General features: G+C 37.0%; 1 protein-coding gene across 10 annotated transcripts in view; it reads left to right on the top strand.

Moving 5' to 3' along the window:
* DDX60L (DExD/H-box 60 like) overlaps positions 1-21,694 on the top strand; it is a 199,330-nt gene that overhangs the window by 99,588 nt on the left and 78,048 nt on the right. For all 10 annotated transcript variants that reach the window (XM_063664272.1, XM_063664270.1, XM_063664269.1 and 7 more), the window contains 8 exons: positions 381-497; positions 2,255-2,368; positions 5,151-5,309; positions 9,082-9,223; positions 10,305-10,460; positions 18,673-18,778; positions 19,220-19,335; positions 20,910-21,070. In XM_063664272.1, the coding sequence (XP_063520342.1) occupies positions 381-497; positions 2,255-2,368; positions 5,151-5,309; positions 9,082-9,223; positions 10,305-10,460; positions 18,673-18,778; positions 19,220-19,335; positions 20,910-21,070 (1,071 nt within the window). The remainder of the gene's footprint in view (positions 1-380; positions 498-2,254; positions 2,369-5,150; positions 5,310-9,081; positions 9,224-10,304; positions 10,461-18,672; positions 18,779-19,219; positions 19,336-20,909; positions 21,071-21,694) is intronic.

The raw sequence follows: 21,694 nt of genomic DNA, 5'->3' as shown, positions 1-21,694 counted from the left end.
CTTTGCTATTGTGAGTAGTGCTGCAGTGAACATACTTATGCATGTATCTTTATAATAGAATGATTTATATTCCTTTGGGTATATACCCAGTAATAGGATTGCTGGGTCAAATGGTATTTCTGGTTCTAAGTCTTTGAGGAATTGCCACACTGTCTTCCATAATGGTTGAACTAATTTCATCCCCACCAACAGTGTAAAAGAATTCCTATTTCTCTACAACCTCGCCAGCATATGTTGTTTCTTGACTTTTTAGTAATCGCCATTCTGACCAGCATGAGATAATATCTCATTGTGGTTTTGATTTGCATCAGGTGTCTCATATTTTACAGCTGGGAAATACTTTATTTAAGATATTTTATATGGTTTTCTTCCTTTTACAGAATGAAACAGTGATTCAGAGTGCATATAAAAGCCTCATACAACACTTGGAAGAAAGAAGGGTTTTAGCATTAGCACCTCATTTTGAACATTTGAAATGGAATGATATAATGGAAGAGGTATTAAAATTTTTATTTCTTTAAATAAAAGTTTGATAGAATTTGATAAATGAGAATGAACTTGTGATTAGTTCAGTCCTTAGAACAGACTAAAGGGTGCCGTATACCTCCTTGGTACATGTATACTATCTGAATATTAGAATGTCATGCTCTCAATGTACCTTGAATTCATCGGATGGCATATGTAATTTTATGTTCATTTCTGGAAGCCATATTTTAAAACAGACTCTGGAAAACTAGAAAATTGTAGTACTTAATACAACAGTAATGTTTATTTTCCAGTATTCAAATTGAGGAGGGCTCTAAGATATCATTTGCCATATAAACAGTCAAAATGTGGAATTAATTATACCTTAAATCTAATTTTCTGATTATCTTCTCAAACTATGCTTTATACTACCGTTTATCATGATGGATTACTAAGCACCTCTTTCTCTTTTTTTTTTTTCTGATTCTCAAGCGGTAAAAGGTGGTTGCATAAGAAAGTTTGGAAAAAAACAGAAAAGTAGTAAGAATATCCATAATTCCACTTCTTGATATTAGCATTTTAACATATATTTTTATGTAGCTGAGGACATAGTGTGTGTGTGTGTGTGTGTGTATATATATATATGTGAGTGTGTGAAGGTGTGTGTATATATATATAGTTTATATATATGTTTTTGGTGTTTTTTTTTTTTTTTTTTTTTCAGACAAGGCCTCACTCTGTTGCCCATTCTGGAGTGCAGTGGCACAATCATGGATCACTGCAGTCTTGACCTCCCAGGCTCAAGTGATCCTCCCACCTCAGCCTCCTGAGTAGCTGGACCCACAGGCATATGCCACCATGCCTGCCTAATTTTTAACTTTAATTTTATATAGAGATGGTGTCTCACTTTGTTACCCAGGCTGGTCTTGAACTCCTGGGCTCAAGTGATCCTCCTACCTTGGCCTCCCAAAGTCTTGGGATTATAGCTGTGAGCCACCATGCCCAGACTGTATATGTATTTTTAGTGTACATTTCATTAAGATTATTGCATATTTTCTTGTCATTAAGAATTTTTCATAAATGTAATATCTAATGAGTGCACTATATTTTCTTAATGCTAGACACTTAAATTAATTCAAAATTTTGGCTGATATAAATAATGTTATAATGAACATTTTGATGTATACTTTTTTTGTATGCGTATTGGATTATTATTCCTCTATGCTAAATTCCCAGAAATTCAAAACTGGATCATAAGGCATCAACATATTTAATGATCCTGATGGACGCTGTCAAAGAGCTTTGCAGAAATTCTATACCTACCTGTACTTTTATCTTTAATCTGTAAGAGAGGTGACTCACCACACAATTTTCAATGTTGTGTGATATTATTTAAAAATTTTTGATATTATTGATATTTATAACAAGCTAATTTTTGTTTTAACATATACTTCTCTGATTTTTAGTAAAATGGAATGATTTTATTTTTATTAATCTATTTCCTCCTTTGTGAAACAGTTGTTCATGTTTTACTAAATCTTAATTTCTTATTGAGTTATTTAATTTCTTTACATATTTAGGTTTTCATATTTCTCTGGCATATTGATTGTAATTATTTTTCAATTTTCTATCATTAAAATGATCATACATTTTTAAACTAAACATTTGAAGTTCTGTTTAGTCAAATCTATACAATCGTTTTCTTTATGTTTCTTACAAGTAAGAGCACTTCTGAGTAAAAGAATATTTCTAAATAATTTGACATTTGAAGAAATTTCTTTTTTGATAGGCATATCAGACTCTATTTCTGCTTCAGCACCTATGGTCAGAAGGATCGGACATCCAGCGTGTTCTCTGTGTCACTTCATGTTCACTATCCTTGAGAATGTACCATCGTGTCTCAGTAAGTAAAAAGAACACAGCCACGAGGCAGAAAGCTGTCATTCATCGGGTGTAACTGGTGTAACTTCACTGGTGGCATCAGGTTCTCCACTGTTGACATACTCTTGGTTTCTGACTGCCATTTTCTTCATTAGGAATTTAGCCCCTTCCCCCACCAATTTACGTGTATTAAATACCAAAAAGGGGAGAAAAATTAGAATCTGTATACATAAGAAAATATTATGTTATATAATTTAGTGTTTTTCTTAAAATACAATGTACAGTAAATTTTATCTGGTGTTTCACTTAGTAGTTATTTAGCCCAGTTCTTCTGAAAAACAGAGAAAGTGAGGAGGAAGAAGAAAAGAAACAAATTGGAGGAGGGGCCCCACTATACGCTGTGTTTCAGGGACTTTGTGTTACCTGACACCATGTAATCTTACAACTTTTCAGTATAGCAATTATCACTCTCTCCTGTGGATTCAGGACTTTGAGACCAAGACTTCCCTAACCTACCTAAAATCACATGGTAAAAGGCAGCCTGGATTTTGACTAGGATGGTTGGCTCCACAGCTTGTAATGATTCTGCTGTGTTAAGTTTTGTATTTAAAAGAACAGTTCTGTTATTGTTTATTAGTATCACTGAGACTATAGAGATCCTGAATTTTTATAATTGTTTTCAGCTTATAGGGCCCTTTAGGAATATTTTGAGGAACATGGATTTTCCGCTCTACTATATGCATCCCTGCTTGCATAAGTACACACACACACACACACACACACACACACACACACACACACGCACACAAAGTTTGTATGCAGTCTAGATATCGGTGTGTTTCAGGCTGAAAACTCTGTTCTTAAAACAAACAGCAGTAAAAGAAATAGAAAAAAAAGAAAAAGAAAAAATGTGACTGTACAGGGCTCAAGAAGTTAGTATTCTATAGGAGAAAATTGTCCATTTCTTAAATCTGTCAGCATGTTTTCATAAAATATTTACTTTGTGCATGGTAATATATATGCCAAAAATAAATATATTTGGAGAGAGAGAGAAGAAATAGACATGATATCTACCCCCATTGATCACACATATCTTGGAGGGCAATTTTAATGTCCCTTTGAAATAACTAGAGGAATTTCAGACCTCTAGTCTGAACCACCAACTCACCATTTTCACTTGGATTTGTAATAGACATCTCAAATTTAGGATTTCTGGAACCAAACTCCCCAAACCTGCTTCTGCCTCACTCTTCTCCATCCCAACAAATGACAACAACATTCTTCTAGTTGCTAAAAAAAAAAAAAAAAAAAAAAAAGAAGCTGTTAACTCTTCAGGAGCACCATGGAGAATGGAGAGAGCAGTGAGCATTTTGTGCTTCTTCCTTCTTGATTCTTTCCTTAGTTTGAATTTCCCATCTTTGATTTTCTCTTGACTGATAACACATTTATTAATTCCCTTAGCTAAGGATATTGATTGTCTAATGTGTGCTAATAGCTGCTTTCAACCTACAGAGCTGGGATGTTATGAAGACTAGCTAATAATAGGTAACATTTAGGGCTTACTATGTATTGGTGATATTCTAGATATTTCACGTGTCTAATCTCATTTAGTTTTTCCAGAAAGCCTATGAGAAAGTGTACTGTTACTATCCCAATTTTTCACATATAGGAGAAATGACTCATACAGTGTCTTGACTGGAGTTAGACAGTTTTCAGAGCCCAGATCTTGAATTACTGTGCAATAGTCTTTTTAATGTAGGAGACAGAGCACTCCAATATTTTAATTTAGTATGTAGTGCAGTAGATCTTAGCTATGTAGATTTCTCTAAAATTGTGAATTTGAATACTTTAATTTTTGAAGATAAACAGTAAAAAATGAACTTAGAAACTTTACATTATTTCAGCATGATTGTCAGAATTTTAAGAGCATACTTAAAAAATGATAATTTCCTTAATATATTCACTTTTATGCTATGCTGAAGATGTGCTGTGAGTGGGAGTGTGAATAGCACACATCATAGGGTTCTGGGTATAAAAGCTGATTTCTTACAAAAGTTCATATTGATTAATTTAATTTGCTTCTTTCTTACATGATTTAGAGATGGCTAGGGATCACTGTCTCGTTTGAATCTCTTTTACTCTATTTGCCTAATTGTTTTTGGAAAAATGTTTTCATAAGACCATGCACGATGTTTTTGGTGGTTCTAATTTTAAAAAATGAACATATTGAACCCAAATCAATCTCCTTGTAATTTCAGTTATCCCTAATTTTGCTCTGTGAAGATACCCAGATTAAGGTTTTCTTAACCTTCCACATGACAACCTTTTATAAATTTGAAAATAGTTCTGAAGTCTCTGCCACAGGAGGTGAAACTTGACCATTTCCTTCCTCGATTTCTCATTCAATATGTTTTACGGATAGATTGCCATCCGGGATTTCTCACCCTGAACCTGCCATGGGTTTGTGGATATTACTCTTCACTCTCTGAAATGACAGAGCATTTTACATGGGGTTCTGTCAATGCTCAGACCTCTGGGTCAGGGACTTCCTTTGCTGCCAACTCATTTAAAGTCCAGCTTCACTGAAAATCATAAGAAATGCATTATGTGAACTACTAAGCCTGGAGCTTTCCCTCCCTCTTACCTACTTCTGTATCAGTGCAGCCAAGTTTGTGTATGCAGAAGGGGACTTTCTCACAAATGTGATGTAAAACTTTGAAGATATGATCTTCGTGGAGTGCCTATTTCAATGCCATTTCACAGCGTGACATTGTGGCTGTTTGCATCTTCTTTATTGTATGCAGGTGCACAGTAATTGCCTATCCCTGAAGGAGGTGGAAGATTTCTGCAGACTGCGTTGCCTCTGTGTGGCTTTTCAACTCCACTTACCCCTTTCTCAGAGAGCTTGTTCTCGAGTCATGACATGCTCTTGGATTAGGAACAGTGATTCTTTCTTAAAAATGGTAAACATATTTTGTTTATTTTTTGTTTGAACATGAGAGATGAAAACCATGATCACCTTTAAAACTAGAGTTATATTGGAATAATGCCAGATCTAATTAGCTGATAAATCAAGTTCCTATTTTCAACAACTTTTATTTTTGGTAGTGTAATGAGGAAAACCACAGTATAACTGTTTTATAGAAGCATGAGAGCCTTCCTCTTTTTCCTTCTTATCTCTGATGAGATCTTGTTTTTGTATAATCAATCATAGAAAATTGATTGGCATTGTATTCTCTTTGTAGGAAAAGTGTTTATGAATTTATTTTTTCTGTTTATAATAAAAGTGTATTAAAGGAAAGTTAAAAATTGAAGAAAAAATAATAATATGTACTACTAACCCACTGCTCAAATTAATACTGTTAACTGTTAATATTTTGGTTTAATTTCTTTCATGTTTTATTTTAGGACCTAGTTTTTGTTATGGTTGCAATCATACGATATATGCTACATATTATTTTATTGTAAAAGCATTTTCGCTTTTGGTTAGCATAATTTTTAAAATTTTTAATTTTTGTGAGTACATAGTAGTTGTACATATTTATGGAGTGCATGAGATGTTTTGATACAGGCATGCCATGCCTAATAATCACATCATGGAGAACAGGGTACCCTTTCACTCAAGCTGGTTAGCATAATTTTTATGGCCACTAAATATGTTTCAGTGATTGTATTGTAGTTTACTTAATCATACCTCTATAAAGGGACATTAGAATCATTTGAAGCTTTTGTATCATAAATGCTACTGGCCTTGAGGGATAATTTGTAATGAATTACTTTGAATAGATTTTCTGAAATGGGAAAAGAGATGATAAGCCAAAAAGGTATGGAAAATTTGAGGGTCTTGATAGATTCTGTCAAATTGTTATCATAGACATTTTAAAACCAATCTGTCAGGCAGCCAGTCCACACATGTTTATTCAGTGCATATTCACTGTGATCAGCACCAAGGAAGGAGTGGAGAAAAATACAAACTCATATCTCTTCTTCTTCCATGGAACTTCAATTTGCATTATTGAATAAGCAGTAAAATGATTACAAAGGTGCTGATGGATATGAAGGAGGGACTAATGAAGCTTTGGAAATGAATGATTAAAGAGACAAAGCCCAGTCTGGAAAGGTTGACCTCTCGGAAGAGTGAAGACAAGTGAAATGACTCATGGTCTGAAGGATGAGTAATAGTTAGTGGGGGAAGGGAAGAGCAAAAGGTTTTCAAGAGAGGACATAGCACTTGGGAATGCCCCAAGGAGCTGAGATATGTTTAGTGTGACCAGAGAGGAGAAAAGCTGATGAAGCTGAGGAGGGGGATAGGAGAAAAATCAATATAGTACTTGTTGGCTCCGTTAAGGACTTAGGAAATCCTATGAGTAATGAGAAGTGATTGAAGGGTTTCAAGCTGAAATTGACATTTTTGTTTAAGGGTTCTTTGGCTGAAGTGCATAGAGTGCATTGTAGACATCCAAATATAGAGGTGAGGAAACCACCCCAGTGATCATATGGTGATGATGCTAACATGGCTAAAATGTTGGTGGCAATAGGAACAAACAGAAGTCAAAGATGCAAGAGTTCTTTAGGCTTTGAAACTGACAGGGTTAAGGAATAGGATATGAGGCAGAAGGGAGAAGGAGGAGTCAATGATGACTTTCAGGTTTCTGGCTAGGCCAACTGTATGGATGCTGCCACTGAAAGAAGAACATTCTGAAGAGGAAAATAATGAGTTTGGGAAATAGTGAGTTTGAGGTGGTGGCAATGAGACTTCCAAAGGAAATATGTAAAAGGCAGTTTAAGTATTCTTTAGACTGGGAATAAAATTTTGGGACACATTAGTCCATGAGTGGTTCTGAATACCATACCAGTTACGTGTTTTTCTAGGGAAACTGAGAGGACATCTTGATTCAGAGTCCAGAGATATTTCAGAATTTAGTGGTCAGGTAGAAGTTTAAGAATTAGAAAAAGACACTGAAAAAGAGTGGTGAAGACAGATGGTAGAAAATCTGGGAGAATATGATATCTTAGAGTTCATATGAATCATATTTCAAAAAGAAGGGAATGGTTTATTAGTGTCAAGTTCTGCAGATAATATGAGGATGTTGACAGAAAATTCAGTGACTTTAATTTAATGGCATGAAAGTCAAGGCCAATTATTATCATTATCATTATTATTATTGTTTTGAGACAAGGTCTTGCTCTGTTGCCCAGGCTGGAGTGCTGTGGCATGACCATAGCTCACTGCAGCCTCGACCTCCCAGGCTCAAGTGATCCTCCCACCTCAGCCTCCCTAATAGATGGGACTATATGCCACCATGCCTGGCTAATTTTATTTTTTGTAGAGGCAAGGTCTGGTCATGTTGCCAAGGCTGGTCTCGAATGCCTAGGCTCAAACAATCCTCCTGCCTCAGCCTCACAAAGTGTTGGGATTATAGGCATGAGCCATGGTACCTAGCCAAGGCTAATTATTATTAAGAGATGTTTTGGTAGAGTGATGGAGTACAAAATCTATAGAATATTCAACAGTAATGAGTGGATGGGTATAAAATAAAGGTAGTGGAGGCAACTCTTACCTTGGAGTTGGTCTTAGTTCATCTGTAATCTTTTTTTTTTTTTTTTTTTTTTTTGAGGGAGACCAGAGTTTTATTATTACTCAATTCAGTCTCCCCTGAGCATTTGGAGGTCAGAGTTTTTAAGGACAACTTGGTGGGCAGGGGGAAGCCAGTGAGCCAAGAGTGCTGATTGGTCAGGTCAGAGATGAAATCATAGGGCGTTGAAGCTGTCTTCTTGCACTGAGTCAGTTCCTGGATGCGGACCACAAGATCAGATGAACCAGTTTATAGATCTGGCTGATGTCAGCTGATCCATCACGTGCAAGGTCTGCAAAATATCTCAAGTACTGGCTTAGGTTTTACAATAGTGATTTTATCCCCAGGAGCAATACTGGGGAGGGTCAGAATCTTGTAGTCTCCAGCTGCATGACTCCTAAGCCATAATTTCTAACCTTTTGACTAATTTGTTAGTCCTCCATGAGCCGTCCAGTCCCCAGGAATGAAGGGGGTTTGTTTTGAGAAAGGGCTGTTATCATCTTTGTTTCAAACTATAAACTGTAAACTAAGTTCCTTCCAAAGTTCGTTCAGCCTACACCCAGGAACAAACAAGAACTGCTTGGAGGTTAGAAACAAGGTAGAGTTAGTTAAGTCAGATCTCTTTCACCGTCTCAGTCATAATTTTGCAGTGGTGGTTTCAATCCCTCCTTCTGGGTTTTATAACTTCTTAATCTTAAGGTCTTGACTAAAGAAGATGGAAAAAGGGCAAAGACTGCTCTAACTTCTTCCTGCTCACCAGGGGTGTAGTGGGGGTAGGTGTTGACCCCAAAGTGAGAGGAATGGAACCACTTTGCAACTGTTTAAATGTACTCATGCAGACCTGGCTGGGATCCCAGGACCTACATGACGAAGGTGTTAGTATTGTCATCTATAGTTTTAGTGCCACATTAAGGGAACAGCATACTATAAGGTAAATAATGAGTACTAGGATAAGCAGTGCAATTCCCAGTTTTAAAAGTAGAGATATGAAAGCATTAGTTTGGGGACTTGTAGACCACCATCTGTAATATTTGTGGTTGTAATGACTTTATCATTCCACCCAGAAATGTCCCTTGTGACCTACCTTACAGGGGGTTAACCAGGAGTATGAAATTATTCCATGCCTCCCTGCTAATAATGTTTTATTTTTAATTTTCAGAACAAGTGGTGTGAACATTTCATTTTAAGCAACTTAAACGTTTTTGGATGCTGGAATCTGAATTTAAATCATGTTTCTGACTTGTATGATGAGCAATTGTTGAAGAATATTGCCTTCTACTATGAATTTGAAAGTACTCAAGGTAGTACCTTAATATGCATTAACATTATATCATGAACAAATTATATAAAACCCTTATAAATTTTCCAGTACATACCACAGCAACATTTTTGTTTCTTGAAAACCTTTGTTTGTGTGTGCGCATACTTTTTACGTATTTTATTTTTTCTTCACTTAATAACATTTGAAAATGAGTTTAATGCTATGATATGATATGCTATGATATGATAGCATATTAATACTTACATTTTTTATTTAAATGGTAGATGCATATTTTATAACACTTACTGTAATTAATATAATCCTTTCACTATTTTTGAACATTTAAGGATATATTGCATTTTTCCTAAAAATAAATAAAACTTCATTTTGGTACATACATAATTTTTGCCTTCCTTTGAATATTTTTATAGAGTAAATTATCTAGAGTGGCTTACATAGTCAGAGAATAATAAAACATTTCAAAACATATTTTTCCTGAACAAACATTATTGAAGTTTTTTGTACCTCTGGCATTTAATTCCCTTAAATGACAAACATTTGAATAAACTGACTGCATAAAATGTAGCAAATTTTACTAGTTTTAACAAAATTCTCACCCTCTCCATATTCTGTAAACTCTTTAAAAACTTGTTTTTAAATTAGTTTTTAAAGTTGCAAGCTTATACGTAGCATATTGTGCTTCATTGTTTTGGGGAATAATGATATATTTATCATTCACAATATTTAGTAAGGACTATGATTAAAATGGTGATGTTCCTTTGTTAATTTTTTGGGCAGGGAGGGCATCTCGGTACATTGCCCAGCTGGTCTTGAACTCTTGGGCTCAAGCAATCCTCCTGCCTCAGCCTCCTGAGTAGCTGGAACCACAGGCCCATGTCACAGTACCTGGCTCTGCATTATATTTAAAGAGAAAATGACTTTAAAAAACTACTGTCATAGTGTCATGACTAATTTTCATGCAAGTGTACTGTGTAACTCACTGTAAGTTTCCATATTTGATCTTCTTTCCAGAGCCCTATGAATTTATTCAAGAAAGATGCTCTGTGTGTGTCTGCATGTGTATGACTTTTAAGATTTTAATATTTTTTATTGTTATGCAGAACCACATTTGACTTTGGGAGATTCCATTAGGAGGGATTATGAACACCTGTGGAATGTTGTGTCACACATGGTTAAAGAATTTAATGTTGGAAAGTCTTTTCCTCTGAGAACAACAAGAAGACATTTTCTTAGACAAGAGAAATCGGTCATTCAAGGTATTAAATGGGTAAATTAAAGTGGAACAAAAGCATGTCTGTCCTGAACAACTTTTAGAAACCCTAATAATTCAATTCTTCCAAATGTAAATAATTTTCCTTCACTGTGCTTTCTCGTTTACCTCTTAATTGAGGTTTAAAATACATACAATAATGTGGTTAAAGTAAACCAGTGTGCAAAGTAAAGCCTGGTGAAATTTTACACAGACATATACATCTGTGTGATAACCACCCAGATCAAGAGAGAGGCCATTTCCAGCACCTCAAGAGAAAGCTCCTCGGGCCATTTCCCAATCCATCCTCCCCCTCCTCTCATCTCTTTAACGGACTTCAATACGATTTCTTAGTTTTGTCTGCTTTGAACTTCACTGGGGTGGAATCATATAGTATATATTCTTTCTACTTTTTTCCTCTCGGTATAATGTCTGAGACATTCCTGCCTGTTGTATTTACCATTATGCTTAAAAGTTATTGCTGTGAACTGTCTCTTTGTATGAATATATTACACTCTGTCCATTTGGAGCATTTCCGGTTCGCTATTGAATTGTTGAAGAAGCAGTAAAATGATTACAAAGGTGCTGATGGATATGAAGGAGGAACTAATGAATGCTGTGGAAACTAATGATTAAGAGACACAACCCAGTCTGGAAAGGTTGACCTCTCTGAAGAAGGGAAGAGAAGTGCAATAAGTCATGGTCTGAAGGATGAGTAATAGTTAGCTGGGGGAAGGGAAGAGCAAAAGGTTTTCCAGAGAGGACATGGCACTTGAGAATTCCCCAAGGAGCTGAGATACGTTTAGTGTGACCAGAGAGGAGAAAAGCTGATGAAACTGAGGAGGGGGTACTTGCTGGCTCTGTTAAGGACTTAGGAAATTGTAAGAGTAATGAGAAGTGATTGAAGGGTAAAACTGTTATGAATATTCTTACATAGAACTTTAGGTAGGTATATGCATTTATTCACTTCAAGTATATACATAGAAATGCAGCTTTATGAACTACTGTCCACATATTTTCTAAGGTGATAGTTCCAAGTTAAACTCCCACCTTCCCTGTGGGCATTTTGGAATTTTAGAATTGCTTCCCAGCGTTGTCAATCTTTTGTTTGTGTGTGTGTGTGTGTGTGTGTGTGTGAGACAGAGTCTCACTCTATTGCCCAGGCTGGAGTGCAGAGACATCATCGTAGCTCAGTGTAATCTTGAACTCCTGGCCTCAAGCAAACCTTCCACCTCAGCCTCCCAAACTGCTGGGATTACAGGTGTATGCCATCATGCCCAGCCTATTGTTAGCCTTTTTTATTTTGGCCATTCTGATGGGTGCATGGCGGTAGCTCATTGTGGTTTGAATTTGCATTTTCTTGGACTTTTCATCTGTTATTGGCCATTTGAATATCCTCTTGTGAAGTGCCTGCTGATTTTTGCCTGTTTATAAAGTATAGGTTGTAAGTATTTCACAAGTCTATGATTGATCTTGAATTTACTTTTGTATGGTATGAGAGAGGGGTTATTTCTTCACCCTCTGTTCTCTTTCATAAGTTTATCCTTGAGCCTTGTTTATCCTTGAACCAATATTAAAGTTTATTATGGTAGTTCTGTAAGAAACTTTGGTTTTGGTAGTGTATGTGCTCCAACTTTGTTCTTTTGAAGATTGTTTAGTTTATTCTGAGTCCTTTGCATTTTCATTTAAATTTTATAATTGGCTCGTTGATTTTTAATAATAGTCTGCTGACAGGTTGATTTTTGTTGTTTTGAGTCAAAGACCCATTTGGGAAGTGTATCAGTTAGGTTTCTACCAGATACACAGAACTAGTAGGATACACATGTTAAGAGATTTCTTGCAGGGAATTACCTTACCTGATTATAGGGACTGGCTTGGCAAGTCCAAAATTTATAGGGCAGGTCTTAAGGAAGGGGAGGGTGGAACTTTGGGGCATGAGCTGCAGTTGCAGCCCACAGGTGGAATTTGTTCTACCTCAGGGAAACCTCAATTCTGCACTCAGGGACTTTGAGATGATTGGATCAGGCTCTTCTAGATTATCTAGGATAGTCTTCTTTACTTAAAGTAAAATTGATTATAGTCTTTAAGCCCATCTACAAATACCTTTACAACAACATCCAGATTCATGTTTGATTGGATAACTAGGGAACTATAGTCTAATGAAGTTGACATCTAAAACCGACCATTTCTGTCTACCTCTTGTCATCTGAGCACCCATATACATATCCTTAAACCATACTTAATCTCCCAATAAAGGCACTAACAAAATCACACTTGTGCTTAACATGATACAACTATCCTGCATACAACCAACAGCATGTTAACTCTTCCTTCAAAAGACAATGCTAAGTTCTTGGGCAATTTTCACTCTTCTGCGTTGATATCCTGTAACCTAAATACTGTGATACAAAGCACACTATTATGACTACATTGTATGTAAACTGATAAAAGAAGAAAACAAAAATATCTGCTTAATATATATTTATTTTCAAGACAAAATAAGGAAGAAATACCCCTAACTATTACAGTCCTCATTTCTGCAACTGGTCACATGGTCATAGCTGGTATTTATGACTGCCTCCTCCTCCCATTACCTATTCCCTAAACCCTTTGCACCCAGCAAGCACCTAAGCGGTCATGGTTCTTTGCCTGAGGTCCTCCTTTTCCAGGGTTGCTGTCACAAAGCACCACAAGCTGGTGGCTTATAGCAACAGAAGTTTATTCTCTTACAGGTCTGGAGGTTAATGTCTGAAATCAAATTGTCTACAAAATTGGTTTCTTCTGGAGGGTCTGAATTAAAAACCAGACTGTTAATGGAAAAACTAAACTTTGTAAAATATTTTAAAGAGGTTTATTCTTAGCTAATATGGGTGACTGTGGCCTGGGGAAAACACAATCCCAAGAAGTCTTGAGTAAGTGGCCCTGAGGTGGTTGGGTTACAGTTTGGTTTTATATATTTCAGGGAGGCAGGAGTTACAGGTAAAGATATAAATTAATAACATAGGAGGTATACACTGGTCCCAAAAAGCAGGATATCTTGAAGCAGGGGCTTACAGATTATAGGTAGATTTGGAGATGACTTCATTTGCAATTGGTTAAAGGAATAAAGCTTTGTCTGAAAACTTGGGGCCAGTTGCGGTGTCTCAGGCCTGTAATCCCAGCACTTTGGGAGGCCAAGGCAGGCGGATCACAAGGTCAGGAGATCGAGACCATCCTGGCTAACACAGTAAAACCCCATCTTTACTAAAAATACAAAAAATTATCTGGGCATGGTGGCACGTGCCTGTAATCCCAGCTACTCGGGAGGCTGAGGCAGGAGAATTGCTTGAACCCAGGAGGTGGAGGTTGCAGTGAGCTGAGATTGCGCCCCTGCACTCCAGCCTGGGTGACAAAGTGAGACTCCGTTTCAAAAAACCAAACCAAAAAAAACCAAAAAAAAACCCATGGAGTCAGCAGAAAGGTTTAACTGAAGACCAGGAGTCTGCTAATCATCATGTGATGTTCTGCCAGAGTCAGGTTATCAGAGCAAGTCACGGTATACTGAGTCACAGTGACCTTTAGGGTGCGTGACATCACCTTTGACTGGCATGGCCTTAGATCTTGTTCATGATCTTATTGCCACAAAGATTCTGTTCTGTCAGTCTTGCAATCTCTATTTTAACATTAATGCTAGTCAGTTTTTGTGTCTAAACTGCAAGAGGGAGGGGAGTATAGTGAGGCCAGTCTGACTTCCCTTTGCATCATGGCTCAGAACTCAGTCTTAAAGGTTTCTCTGGGGTAACCTTGGCCATTAGGGGGTCCATTCAGTTAGTTGCGGGGGTTGGGCTTTGGATTTTATTTTGAGTTTACAATTCCATGCCTCTCAGCTTCTGGAGGCTGCTGGCAATCCTTGGTGTTCCTTGGCTTGTAGATGCATCACTTTCATCTCTGCCTCTACCTTTACATAGTGTTCTCCTTCTCTCTGTGTGTTTCCTCTGGGTCTGTGTCCAAGTTTCTCTGTTCTTGTAAGAATAGCAGTTATTACATTAGGCCTCACCCTAATCCAGAAAAACCTTATCTTAACTTGATTTCATCTGCAAAGACCCTATTTCAAAATAAGGTCACATTCACAGATAGTGGGAATTAGGACTCGAACATGTCTCTTTGAAGAACACAGTCCAGTCCAATCCTTTGTTCCTTAAGGGTGTGGACCCATAGAGTACTGTTTGCATTGGGTTGTTGTAGTTTTCCATTGATGTTAATCACGTGGTGTGGTAGTTTGAAGGGATGGATGTACTACGGGATCCTTAAGGGATCTCCTGTATTCTGGACATACTTTTTCTTACCCTTCCATTGAGTAGTAGCAGCCCAATGTCCCCTTGAGAATCAGGATAAATCACAGCAGCCAGCACAATAACCCTTTCCTTTGCCTGTTGGCTCAGAGGTACAAGGAGTTCAAAATGGCAAGATGGCTGTCCTAACTTCTAGTTCAACGGAATCATTGTTGTGTCTCCTGGTGGAAACATTCCTCTCTTTGGAACAAAGATCTCTAAACAAACAGAACATAGGGTTGCCAGAACAGAAAGCAGAAATTTTGCTAGCATACCACTTAGGGGTTCTAGTTTGTGGAGTCATTCATTTTCTATGCCTGGAATCCTGAATTGTGAATTATGCCTATAATTCACAAAAAACACTATATATTGGACACTAATTCAGAGCAGTTACAGCCTTCTGGAGAACATTGCCCCAGCCTTCAAAGTATTTCCACCTAGCTGACAATGTAACTGTGTCTCTAAAAGGCTGTTAGACTATTCTACTGAGGCAACTGCTTCAGGATGATGGAGAATATGGTAAGACCATTGCATTCCATGAACGTAGACCCACCGCCACACCTCATTTGCTATAAAGTGAGTTCCTTGTGATCAGAAACCATATTGTGTGAAATGCCAAGATTGTGGATAAGGGTTCTGTAAGTCCAAGGATAGTATTTTTGGCAGAAGCATTGCATCCAGGGAAGGTAACTATATCCAGAGTAACTGTCTATTCCAGTAAGAAGAGGGAATGACTCCTTTCATGAGGGAAGCAATCTAATATAATCAGCCTGCAATTGTGTCAGCCTGGACATGTTGCAGGGCCTTCTCTTATTCTTGGCTCCAATAAAAACTAGCAGCTTTTCAGGTCACTTGATAAATAAGCCAGAATAGCTCACCTAAGTGAGAAATGTTGCCTTCCAAATTCACAAAGGCTCCCCCAGGCATTACACTTTATTTCTTGTTGTAGGAGGGACCAGATGCAACAACTACCCTTCTCCTAAGGAAGGATATCTTGATATGCCCCACACGACTGGACTCCTACAAGTTTTGCAGAGGTGGAACATCCTTGAATTTTTGTTCCATTCATTTTCCACCATCAACAAATGTTGCTGAGATGGAAATTCTCTGAATTTTTGCTGAATTTATTTCCCATCTTTGACATACGAATGTCTTATTGGTATGTCAAGCAGTGTCTACTTCTTATTCACTAGATCCGAGCAGCGTAATATCAACTATGTGATGGACCAGTGAGATACTTTGTGGAAGAAAAAAATTTCTTCCGGAAAATTCCCTGGGGCTAAATTATGACATAGGGCTAGGGTAGGACAGTGAAGGTATGTTTTTCTGGCCTTTCCAGCTGAAAGTAAATGGCTCCTGGTGGTCTTTATTAACAGGAATGGAGAAAAAAAGCATTTGCCAGCTTGATAGCTGCGTACCAGGTACCAGGAGTTGTATTATTTTGCTCAAACAATGAAACCACCTCTGGAAGAGCAGCTGCAGTTGGAGTCATCATAGGGTTAAATTTACAGGAATCTACTGGCAATTTCCAGAATTCATCTGTCTTTCTGCATAGGCCCAGTAGTCAAGTTGAATGTCGATGTGAGGAAAATCAGCACTCCTGTATTTTTCAAGTCCTTAATAGTGGCATTAATCTCTGTAATCCTTCCAGGAATGCAGTATTACTTTTGGCTTACAATTTTTCTAAATATAGACAGTTCTAGTGGCTTCCATAAGCCCTTGTTCCACAGGTCAGGGAACCAACCCAGAGATTTATTGAGTTGCTGAGTATGTCTGTCCCAGTTATGCATTCTGAGACTGGTGAAATAACCACACAGAAGATTCAGGGACCCACTGTGAGATGAACTTGAGAAAAAACTTCATCAGTCATCTGACGCTCCACAAGCCCTTACTGACTGAGGGGTAGGGGGTTGGGAGCACAGGACATTTTGGGTCTCCTGGAATTAGTGCCAGTTCAGAATCAGTATCCAGTAATCCCCTGAAGTCAGATGATTTCCCCTTCTCCAGTGGACAGTCACCCTGATAAATAGCAGTAGGTCCCTTTGAGGAAGACTGAAGAAAGATGAACAGTATGAGTTTTGGCAGTGGAGCAGGGTCCTTCTTCAAAGTGGGTCTGTAACAGGGCTTAAGTTTAGGAACTGATTAAGGAGCCATGACTGGTGATTTAAGTTAGGCATCTGTTCACTTACCTTAGAACTCTTCCTTTTATACAGATCAATTTAGAATTTAGTGGAATGCCCATCTTTTGTTTTTTTCTAGGAACCCTATGACCAGCTAGCCAATGTGGTAGGTTTCTGTGAATCAGACTATTCAGATTACTGCTTTGACTTTGCCGTCCATTATGGTAACCATAACTACCTTTCGTTTAGTGATTAAGTGCTGCCACTTGGCCCCTGCCACCCCAGGATTGAATTATCCCTGTTGCATTTAGGGATCCAAGTTTGCTGGTAGCAGTTCCCACTGCAATTTCTGACTTACACAGTAGAGTAACTATGGAGCTATTCCAGAATTCTGGGGTTCCCCTTACAATTTTATTTCTCATAGTTGTGGTGGAAGGTGTGTCCTCTGCACCCTCATGGGGTGAGTGAGCAGATCTTACATGATAAGTCACTCTAACCTTCCAATCTCTCTAAGCCTTTGGATACCTTAGGTCAATTACATGTCCAATTGGAGTTTCAGAAGCAGAGGATAGAGACATCAGAGGAAGAAATAACCATAGATAATGACTGAAAATAATTTTTTTCTGATTTAATGAAAGATACAAATACCTGGAGTTAGGATGCAGAAATGAGTCTCATATACGATATACACATATACACACTCACGCATCTATGCACCTACAACACACACAAAAACACACACCGCTAGATACATTATAGTGCAACCGCAGCATACCAAAAACAAAGTTCTCCTAAGAATGAGAAAGAAAACAGTTACCTACAAAGACATAAAAGTTAAATTGCTAGCAGACTTCTCCACAATAACAATAAAAGCAAGAATAATGAAATAATATCTTTTAAGTAATGAAATAATATCTTTTAAGTATTAAATACTTAATGAAATAATATCTTTTAAGTAATGAGACAAAATAATGGTGGTTGGGGGATAGTGTAACTAGCGTAAGTACAACTCATGAATGAGGAAATAATATAGATATTTTCAGATGCACAAGAACTGAGTTAACTAGCATCATATCCTCATTAAAAATATTTGTATATGATACAATTCAGGAAGAAGGAAATAGTCCCAAAGGAAAGTGAGAGATGCAAGAGGAATGCAGATGGGAATTGTGGATACGCTGGCAGAAGGATATTGTCCAGAATTTAGGAATGAGGGAGGAGAAAGATTGTATTTTTTCATCTACAGTTTTGAACAAAGCTAAATTTAAAAATCCTCTGGTCTATTATATTCAGCATGTAAGCCATATATAGGAACTGTGAAAATAAAAATTAAAGAAGGCTCCAAAGAGTATTTGGTGATAAATAGAATACTTTTGTTATTAATTTTTTCCTATTTTTGTGATTTAATTTTCATGGAGGCTTTTATGTAGGTGAACTCTGAGTGGTGCTTCTTTTTTCAAGTGCTGTTATTACTGTACCGTGACACATTATTCATACTGTGACATAATAAAAAAGAATAAGTACTTGGAAATGGAAAATCTGCGTTTGTCTATCTAGTGATCTGCTACCATCTACATACATATGTAAAGGGTTATATACTAATTTTTAATATACTGGCTTGTTACAACATGTTTGCTTTGAGGAATATCTCATTTGGAAGCTCTAACTTGGTAAACATTAATAAAATTTATGTAAAATATTATGCATTTGAAATTTTAAAAATAATGTTCAAAATTCATATAGGATAGTTACACCTTTCCTCTCATCTTAAATTTATATTTGTTTTCAGAAATCTCCTTGGAAAAGATGCCTAGTGTGGGTTTTATTCCAATGACATCTGCTGTAATTGATGAGTTTGTTGGAGATATGATGAAGGATTTGCCTATTCTAAAGAGGTATAGAGTTAATGAAGTACCTGATTTAGTGCCATTAACTCGAAAATACTAGTGAAGTGAATGACTCATCAAAATGTCTGTGTAATATATCGTATCAGGATATGGTAAATTCTATATCATGTGACTATAATACATTTAAGTGATTGTAACATCTAGTATGTCAATATTATTTGAACATTACTACATAAAAATCTATATTATTTTGAACATATAATAAAATTACTCCAGCTATAAATTTTACTACATTGTTGTTGATGTGGATGTGACTGTTACAGGAATGGCAGAAATTCAGGGTTTTTATGTCTCTGAGGTTTTATGACCCATATTATATCACACAAATAGAAAAAGAGGTTGTACGATTTCTATGTTATCATAGCCTGAAGTTTGTGCTAAAATTTGAAAAGCTTAAAATTTAAAAAAATTATTTATTTCTTTTTACAGTGATGATCTGGTTGTTCCTTCACTGTTTAAACAAAAGACATCTGATGAACTTTTGCACTGGCATGCTCAAAGACTCCTTAGTGACGACTATGACAGGATCAAATGTCATGTTGATGGTGAGCTCTGTAACCACGATAAAATAGAGCTTATATGAATTGCCTTTGCTGCTCTTTTTTACTAACAGTGAAAAGACATTACATTGTAAACACATTATATTTTGAATGAGATCTATCTATATATTATACATAATATATGTTATATTTTGAATGAGATCTCTATATACAATACACACTATACATATATGTGTGTATATATATACACACACACACACAATATATATATATATTAATTGAAGAGGCACAGTAGGAGGCATGCTGTCTGAAAAAAATCCCATTATATTATCTGGTGTGCATATGTACGTATGCATGCAGATGTATCTGTTAATTCAAATAGAGATTTATTAATCTTTTAAGGATGTACATATGCATGGTATTGTCATGAAAATATCAGATGCTGTTTAAGTGGGAAAGATAGTTGATGGTTTTAGGAATCTGTCTATACCTTGAAGTAAATATGCTGATACAGCCATAGTCTTCCTAAAATTTTAGCTCTTTTCCTGCTAAACGATTGTCTAGTTGATTGCATGCTGCCAAGCACCAGCATAATTGTGCCCATGAAAACTCAGTAATGAGGAGGGGTTGAATCTGTAAAAAGTAAAGCCCATGAAACAATTAAAAATGGGTCCTAAGGAAAGGAATTCATAGATCTTTTTTTCCTGGTTCAAATTCTTTTAGTGTCTTTCTCCAATCCCATGTTTATTTCCACCCTTTTCAGAACTAGTAAAACTTTTCAGAAGAATCTAGAAATAAGTCAAGTAAGTATGCCAATTGCATATAGGAATAAGCTATTTATGTAAGTGTCTACCAAGATTCTGCATGGTGTGTTTCCAGAGTGGTTTGATTTGTGATCACATACACAGACATGGAAAAAGCAACAACATCCAAACCAACAAAACACTAGCTTATTTATATCTTTTATGTTTGTAAAGAGTGTTCCTAGGTCTCAAGTGAGTCTAACCTTGCTTCCTGGGAATTTTCTGTGTCATTTGAATTTTTGCATGGTGTAAGATAATTGGTATCAGCATCTGTCAGCTGTAAGCTCCTAAATATTTGACTGTGACCGAAGTAGAGGTTTTTCTTTTAAGGAGTGCAAACAGAATGTTTTAGGTCCGGGGTCAACAAACTTTTTCTGAAAGGTCTAAGTAATAAATATTTTAGGCTTTGTAAACCAAGAGACCAAAATTGAGAGCATGATGTAGGTACTAATATAATCATTTAGAGTGTAACCAATTTAAAAAAATGTACTTATCAGATTTGATCATGTGGACCTAGTTTGTAGACCCCTGTTGTAGGTGAATGTGCTATTAGGCTGCCCCCAACCTTCCTCTTCTCCTCTTCTCCTGCCAAATGACAGGGGCAATGTCCAGGTGCTTGGACCTGGACATTAGCAGAGCTTCATCCTCTCTCTTCTTCAAATAATATAGGGAATTATTTTGTCAGCATATGGTAGTCTGACCTCATTGGCAAATACTGAATTATTATTCTGGAGTTAAAAAAATAATGTGTGGGTAGCACACGTATATAGCAATATTTTAAAATACACATTTACATTTTAGGTCTTTCTATTTCAGAACAATCTAGAGATCCTCATGTTCTTGATTTCCTGGAAAAGATTCAGGATTATCAGCAATTTTATGGGAAATCGTTAGAATCAATCTCTACAAAAGTCATTGTGACTCAAACTACTCGGCCAATGGAGGCTTCCAGTGGTGCCAGTGGTGAAATATTACAGGTAGATCTCATAGATTTTACCTAATTTTTTTCTTTGATGTTGTTTTGTTTTCTTTAGACTCATATTTGTCTCTGGAGGTGTCTTCCATGCTCTTCTTTCTCATGTTTGCTAACTGTCTTAGTCCATTCTCACATTGCTAGAAAGATATACCTGAGATTGGGTAATTTATAAAGAAAAAAGGTTTAATTGGCTCACAGTTCTGCAGGCTGTACAGGAACCATGATGGCATCAGCTTCTGGGCCTCAGGGAACTTCTTTTTGTTTTTTGAGATGGAGTTTCACTCTTGTTGCCCAGGTTGGAGTGCAGTGATGCGATCTTGGCTCACTGCAACCTCCGCCTCCCGGGTTCAAGCAATTCTTCTTCCTCAGCCTCCCAAGTAGCTGGGATTACAAGCACCCACCACCATGCCCAGCTAATTCTTGGTATTTTTAGTAGACACAGGGTTTCATCCTGTTGGCAAGCCTGGTCTCGAACTCCTGATCTCAGGTGATCCACCCACCTTGGCCTCCCAAAGTGCTGGGATTACAGGTGTGAGCCACCACACTCAGTCTTCAGGGAACTTATAATCATGACAGAAGACAAAGGGGGAGCCAGCACTTCACATGACTGGAGTAGGAGGAAGTG

This window comes from Pongo pygmaeus, chromosome 3 (genome assembly GCF_028885625.2).
Source record: "Pongo pygmaeus isolate AG05252 chromosome 3, NHGRI_mPonPyg2-v2.0_pri, whole genome shotgun sequence".
Taxonomy (NCBI): domain Eukaryota; kingdom Metazoa; phylum Chordata; class Mammalia; order Primates; family Hominidae; genus Pongo; species Pongo pygmaeus.
This window is presented reverse-complemented; position numbering and strand designations above follow the sequence as displayed.